The 7,500-nt window shown below is 39.8% G+C and overlaps 1 protein-coding gene across 1 annotated transcript in view; it reads left to right on the top strand.

Moving 5' to 3' along the window:
- Positions 1 to 5,595, top strand: part of LOC138020935 (probable tubulin polyglutamylase TTLL9) — an 18,782-nt gene extending 13,187 nt beyond the window's left edge. The window contains exons 15-20 of the mRNA XM_068867824.1: positions 90 to 152; positions 907 to 1,001; positions 1,142 to 1,180; positions 3,419 to 3,532; positions 3,786 to 3,913; positions 5,468 to 5,595. Coding sequence (XP_068723925.1) covers positions 90 to 152; positions 907 to 1,001; positions 1,142 to 1,180; positions 3,419 to 3,532; positions 3,786 to 3,913; positions 5,468 to 5,595 — 567 coding nt within the window. The remainder of the gene's footprint in view (positions 1 to 89; positions 153 to 906; positions 1,002 to 1,141; positions 1,181 to 3,418; positions 3,533 to 3,785; positions 3,914 to 5,467) is intronic.
- The last annotated feature ends 1,905 nt before the right edge of the window (positions 5,596 to 7,500 follow it).

Here is a 7,500-nt window from a genome sequence, read left to right on the forward strand (position 1 = left end):
TCCTCCATCTACCTCTGAGATGAGATGACTCTGCGAATGTAACAAGCAACATTATTCTTGTTTTTTAACATTAAAATTAATATGTTCAGGGTTGCAAGTGGTCTTTACAACAGCTAAGAAGGTATCTGGTGGCAAAACATGGCATAGAGAAGGTAAACATAGTAGCCATTCTATCACTGTAGTGTTAGAAGTTCATTCCCAATATGTGAACAAAAAAGAACTTTACTCACATTGACACATCAGTGGGGAGGTACAAAAGGTCTAAAGGCAGGAATGGCGCAGTGGGAAGAGCACTCGCCTCCTGCAAATGTGGCCTACGTGCAATTCCCAGACTTGGGGGGGGGGGGGGGGGGGGGTCATGCGATTTTTAAATGGTGCTCCCAGATCCCACCAGCCCACCCTCCCTCATAAAAAATGAATGGTCCTTAGTATATCCACGTGCTTTAGCGGGCCTTTGATTTTTGGCCGATCCAGTTAATGACGTCAAAGAAGGCAAGAATGTTAAAATTGCATTCTGAATCATATAGTCCCATATTTCTATAGGACTTGACAAAAAGCTCAAGATTTTCAAGAAGACTTCTATTTTTACACTTTTGCACATTCCTTTCCGATGACGTTTTTTCCCTCTCCTCAAAGTACCATCCTACAATTTGATATCTGAACAATGTCCCCAATTATTGGTGCCTCAACACTAAATACAGTTGACACTTGAATAAAGTTTATTATTAATTTGGAATCTTGGCTTGGAAGAGTATGGTTTTCTCAGATTTGAAAATTATTTCAATGTTGGGTTCAAGCCTAGCGGCTGGGAGTTTTTTTCCCTTCAATTTCTATCCTAATCAAGCAGGTAGACCTTTCTTAACCTGCCTATTGTATTGCAGTCATCATTAATTTTTATCTTTCCAGGTAGAAACTTTGGTTAGAGACATGGATAACATCTTCATCAAGAGTATACAAGCCGTTCAAAAAGTTATGATTAATGATAAACATTGCTTCGAATTGTATCCTTTTTATTGAGTTGTTGAGATTTTCCCCCCTTTTTTAAATCTAGTGGGATGAGAAGAACAAATCATGGCTTTTTTGTCAAGTCATTCCAGCTGTGTATTTTTTTTGAGTTATTTCATTTAACGACATCATCAAGATATGGTTATGATATTCTTATTGACTCCAGACTTAAACCGTAAGTTGTTACTTAAAGTCTATATGGCGCTTATTTTTTTCCCCGTTTTTTCGATTTTCGTTTGAACATTTATAGCGTCTGGGGTATAGTACTTTAAAAAATTTCCCCGCATAGGGAACCGTTCATTTTTTATAAGTTAGTGGGCACTGGTGGGATTTGGGGGGGGGGGGGGGGATGCGACTAAAAAAGGCTTTCAAGGGAGGCCATCCCAAAGAAAATAAGTGAAAAGAGGGCGGGGGTCACAAGAAATATTTGAGTAAAACTTTGAAATGGCATGATGTTTTAATATGTAAAAAACTGCTATAGGACAAACATGGAAGGCTGGATACAAATTTCATACAAACTTTCCTTCTGATTTAAAATAACGTTTGACGACAGGAATATTTGCATCCACTAAAGAGAACTTTAAACAGATGCAACTTTTACTGGCACGCATCTTCATCTTCACTGTCATCAAGCTCTTCTTCGCCGCTTGTGCTGCTGTGGAAGTCATTTTCAGCATTGCTTTCAGTCAGAGTGTACTCTTCAGGGTACATGACGGTGTAAACATAGTCTCTGACTTCCTGCTTCTTGCAGCATTCTTTGGTGAAATAATTCCCTTTCAAGAGCTGTGCGATGTATGACCCATCTCGTCTAAATAACAACGTGGCAGCATCCTCAATTTCAAAACACTCCTCTTGGACGGCCAGCCTAGGAGGGTACACGCAAGGCATTGAGGAAGATCATTTCCAAATGACTGGCAGCCAAGGGTCCAAGCGAAGAAAGAGCATCCGAAAAAATGACCGCTCGAAGGATTGGGGGGGGGTGGGGGTGAAGGCATGTGAAAAAAGTTGGTAAGCTGAGGGGGGATCATGCGATTTTCAAATGGTGCTTCCCAAATCCCACCTGCTTTAGCGGGCCTTTGATTTTTGGCCAAGCCAGTTAATGACGTCAAAGAAGGCAAGCATGTAAAAATTCCATTCTGTATCGTCAGAACATTCAAAGCATCCGAAGGGTAACTATAGTCCAATATTTCTATAGGACTTAACAAAAAGCTCTAGATTTTCAAGACTTCTATTCTTACACTTTAGCATATTCCTTTCTGAAGATGCAATCAAGTTACTTCGTTGACGTCATTAGTTACCAGGGCCCAACTAGCTCAGCCCAATTTTTTGTGTATAAATCAAACGCCCGCTAAAACCCATGGATACAACATGAAGGAAAAATTTTTGAAGTAATGCACCAGACACTATAGAAACGGAGAAAAAAAAAAGCGTCATAGGAACTTCAAGTTCTGTGCTAATTTGTGGACTGTATTGTACACTCTTTTTAAAGTATCTATCAAGATGATGGCGTTTATGCATCCCTATGTTCATAGGCATTTTTGTACGTCTGACTGATTTCCGTTAGTACAGCCCTCAGACATATTAGGTCATGTTCTACAGGGATCAACCGTTCTAACCGCAAATGGTTTCGGTTGAAGCGGTTAAGGTTTCCCAATAGAACACTTTTCAACTGTTTTCGGTTGAGACGCGGTAGCCCCTGGGAATAGTTATCACCAGACTTCTCAGCGTTGACAAGTTGCAACCCAAGTTGATGCCCGAAAGCAACACGACAGGAGCCCGCGGCCGACTTTAAATGGCCCGCGTAAACGACAGCGGTCGCTGCCGATGCTTTTTCAACCGTTTCAATTTAGTTTGATGCCGGTTGAAAACGTTGATCAACCAAACCAACCGAAAACGGTTTTTTCCCAATAGAACACGAAAAACCCAACCAACTGAAAACGGTTGATCCCAATAGAACACGACCTAAGTGTCATGATTGTATGCATTTTTCAAACTACCACCATTTAGCATTGCAGTGGCTTTTGAAATCTGGGGAGAGCATCAAATCTAGGGAACAGGATAAGAAATAAAATAACTTCAAACACGGCCTGATTCCGTGTAGATTTGGTGGTCTCCAAGATTGTCATCGCCACATTAACCCAACTGAGATAGTAGCTGTCCATTAGAGGGATAGGATGTCAACGAAGTCACAGAAATGTTGTCTAAGGACCGTAATAATAGATAATTATGACCTACCTTAGTTGGAATGTCCCTGCAAATTCATGAAAAAGTACAACAATAAAAATAGTCTCAATGCCCAAGAGCACAGCAGAAATAGTTCTTTCGACTAAATAAATAGAGCCCAGTTATAGACCATGGCTAATATTAGAATTTGGAGCTGTACTTTGTAATGACCGGTTTTTTTCCCTCTCAGATGGCTTATCGAAGTGAATGCGTCACCTTCACTGACAGCCAGCAGTCAGTCAGATTATGAGCTGAAGTGTCGTCTACTGGAGGACATGTTGCATATTGTAGACATGGAAAACAGGTGCAAAATGCTTGATATTCTACTTTAAAGGTTTCTGTGAAATGTCTTGGGTTTTCTCTTTCTTCTTGGTTCCCAAGGCATATAATACCTGTACCATACAAGAATATTAAATTTTGTTGCTCTGACAAAAAATAAAGATGTGACACATTTTTTATGTCAAGTGCAGGCTTGACATCACTCTTAGATAATTTTGAAATCTCAGTTGGTTCCTGGTTAATCTAACGTGGGTCAACATCTCATTCCCCTTTCTAAGGTTAACCGGACGCGAGAAGCGTGTTGGAGGTTTTGATTTAATGTGGAATGATGGTCCAGTGTACATGGATGATGCAATCACCGCAGACTGCATCCAAAATCCTTCTTATCCAACAAATACATTCTTAGGTAGGTGTGAAATGTCACAAAACAGGCTCTTTTTAGGTAAAGAAAGTTCTTACCGTCGCATTTCCGAAATTTCTTGAACTAAACCATCTAGTATTGAAGTTAATGTCTTCATCAATATTGACTTTGGCATACTTGGAAATGCTCTACTGGGTCAATAAAACAATTATTATCTGGCAAGTTGATAAAGGTAAATTGACAAAAGTAAGAACGATTTGAGAGAAGACGTGTTGAGCATTAGTCCTTCGTCAGAGCGAATTGAATTCATTAACCAGTCAACCCCTCCAGTAACCCCTGGAAGTGAGACTTACTGTAACAGATTTTACTCTGTCTAACGCCAGATATTTTTACTCGTCAACTGAACTGGGGATGTTCTAGGGCGCCTGAGAGGTAAATAGGTTAATTAGTCATTAATTTGCTCTGGTGAAGGGCTGATGCCCAGGCCGCCAGCTTGCAAATCTTTGTTATGGTGGTTAGTTAATAATGATTAGTATAAACACACAGGTGATTATACAAAATCGCGCGCTCTCATTGGCTCGCTATCTCGGATTATCAGCCGATAATCACCTCGACGGACAAAATGGCTGCCAGTGGTCGTTTTGCCACTGTAAGTGAAGATGATTTCGTGTTGAAATGTTTTTTTTTCTCTTTTTTGAAATAATCACCTGTGTATTTATACTAAAACAATCATTCGCCTCAGGCTCAGTGATTATCGGTGAATATTCACCTCGACTTCGTCTCGGTGAATATTCACCGATAATCACTTTGCCTTCGGCGAATAATTGTTAATTATTAGTATAATTACATAGGTGATTATTGAAAATTCTCTACACTCATTGGTTGCGCTTCAGGTGATCATTACACTATAATCACCTAAGTGGTGTTTCAAAAGTGGCTGCAAGCCGTTTTGTCGAGGTGAGAGACGAAGAAATTAAATGTTTTGAATAATCACCTTTGCAATTATACTCACCTCGCCTTCAGCGAATAATTGTTGATTATTTGCCGAAGGTGAGGTGAATATCAGTGAATAATGTTGTTTTAGTATTTATTGCATGTACGTTGGTGATTATTTGAAAAATAATCACCTCGACAAAACGGCTTGTGGCCATTAAAAAAAAAGGGTTCTAAAGGTGTAATAGTCACCTCAAGTGCAGCCAATTAGTGCAGAGAATTTTCAATAATCACCCATGTGATTAAACTAATTTACCTGCACTGTCTCATGAATTATTCAAGCCAGGTGCAAGCAAAAAATAAATGCTATTGCATTTCCGGTAAGCAGCCATAAGCAGCATTGCAATGTTTCATTCAGGATGGAATGCCTGAATTAAACCAACTTAAACGAAGAAAATTTATCCTGTTGTCTTTACTATGGTAAAGATTTATGAGCGAAGGGCGATTCTGTGGTCTTGCTAATTATAACATACTGGTCAGAGAGAGATGCATGATTTATTGGCACCAGTACAGACAGTAGAATTACATATGGTTTTCCCTTTTAAATCTCTCAAATTGCATGGGTTGGTCTGTTGTCCTCAAAGGCATACCTTCATTTTCTTTCAGGTTGTGACAATAGTGATCGTGACAAACAGTTAAAGCAGGTCTTCAAGAATGCGCAGATGTTGAAAAAGTGTGACAAGTTGAAAATCATCGTTGTCTTCGGCTTTGCCATGATCATTGTTTGGCAATAACCTCTCAGGACAGGATGATCTATGCAGCATGCTTGGTTAGACCTAATTTATGGACCATGGGACAGTGTCTCCTGAAAGTGATACATGGACAAGAAGGATAACATCTGACTGAAATTACAAGGTCAACCATGCCAGAGCTCCCAAAAATCAAAGCAATGAACCAACCGTGACATTTTAAAAAATACATGTACATGTAACTGGTTTTATTTCGATTTAAGATAGAGTTGCCACTAATCTAGCTGTGCACAGCGACTTTGCTATTGCAAACAGGGTGCTCTCAGTGCTAGAGAATGAAGGGGTAGTTTCTAAAGAAACTGTGGTGTTGCGTCGGTGGGGAAGTAGTATACAAAAATTTGGTTTTATCAAAGGAGTTGATAATGTAAATTGGCCACCGTACAGAGATTCTAAAAGCTGACGTTTCGAGCGTTAGTCCTTCGTCATAGCGCTAACGCTCGAAACTCTGTACGGTGGCCAATTTACATTATCAACTCCTTTTTGCTCTGCTAGAGGTAGTCCTCAAGAAGGACTAGTGGATTAGGAACATGCTCTCATTAGAGCTTGACCAATGGGTACTCAAAAAACCCTGTTTATTTCATGATCTTCCACATCATCACAATATTCAACATTCCTATAAGAGACCAGCTCTAAGAATTAGAGAATAATATTATTATTACTATGGGCAATAATTTTGCTAACAAAGGGTGTCTACTTGCTTCAGCTACGAGAACTTTTGTAAAATGGTGTAAGAGAAAAAAAAATTGTCCAGAGGACAAAAAAAAGGAACTTAGATGTGAATTTTTAGTATTTATGTACACTGACTCCTCCAGAATAGTATTTATTACTTTTGCTACCATTATTGCATCCTCTTGTAATTAAAAATTCTTATTGAGTACATAGAATTTCTGTTAAGTTCTTTTAAATTAAACATTCAAAGTACAAATGTGTACACATCTTTCATGTAAAATAATTACATCGCTTTGTTGATGTAGAGAATTGAATTATTACTTATTACATCTTTATTGATTATACATTTATACTGACTCAACAAAATATTGCATTTCGGATTGGTCAATCACGAATGCATAAATAGTGTAGCAACTATACCCCCCTTAGGAAAGCTTGTGTACCAGTCCCGCGCAAAGTTGACGTCGGATTAAAATCAGAAAGAAACTACTCGTCGCTGTGTTGTATTAAAGCTTGTTACTGGTATTTATGGTCGAGACATGGAAACATCACATTGGTGGCAGCGGTGGTCGACTCCGATACAATCGAAAAATCCTTTTAAACCGGATTTAGAGGACCTCAGCCAGTTGTTTGGACCGATCGAAGAAAGCTCAACCGCCGCCAAAACACCATGTGCAAGATCGGCGAACCCTTTTCGGAGCGACGAGGTTTGTTCAACCCCACAAAATCGATAGAGCTGTTAGCTGCACAGAGGACCCCATCACTAGCAAATACATTTACGGCAGCAGTGACTCCACCACTTGTACGATCTTCAAATCCATTCCGTAGCAACGATGCTTTGCCAAGCATTTACATACCATGTCAGAAGTCAACGGCGGCTGATCGGAAAATTAAAAAGGCGATTAAGATTCCCGAGGATTTCGATGGCAAACAACCACTCAAAGAATATTTAATGCATTTTGAGCAATGTTTTTAACGGCGAGTCTTCGTGGCGATAGCAGAAACTGTTGAGTGGGCTGACGGAATTGGAATGCAGGCAGTATTCGAAAATTGTGGAGCGACTGCAGCTACGCTTTGGTGTGGAGAACAGGCTGAGTTACACCAGGCCAGACTACTGAATCGCCGGCAATTTGAAGATGAGAGTTTACAATGCTAGCAACAGATATTCGTTCTGTGGTAGACTTAACGTAACAGGATTTGGGTGCTCCTGTACAAGAACGC

This window comes from Montipora capricornis, chromosome 10, assembly GCF_036669925.1.
Source record: "Montipora capricornis isolate CH-2021 chromosome 10, ASM3666992v2, whole genome shotgun sequence".
Lineage (NCBI taxonomy): Eukaryota > Metazoa > Cnidaria > Anthozoa > Scleractinia > Acroporidae > Montipora > Montipora capricornis.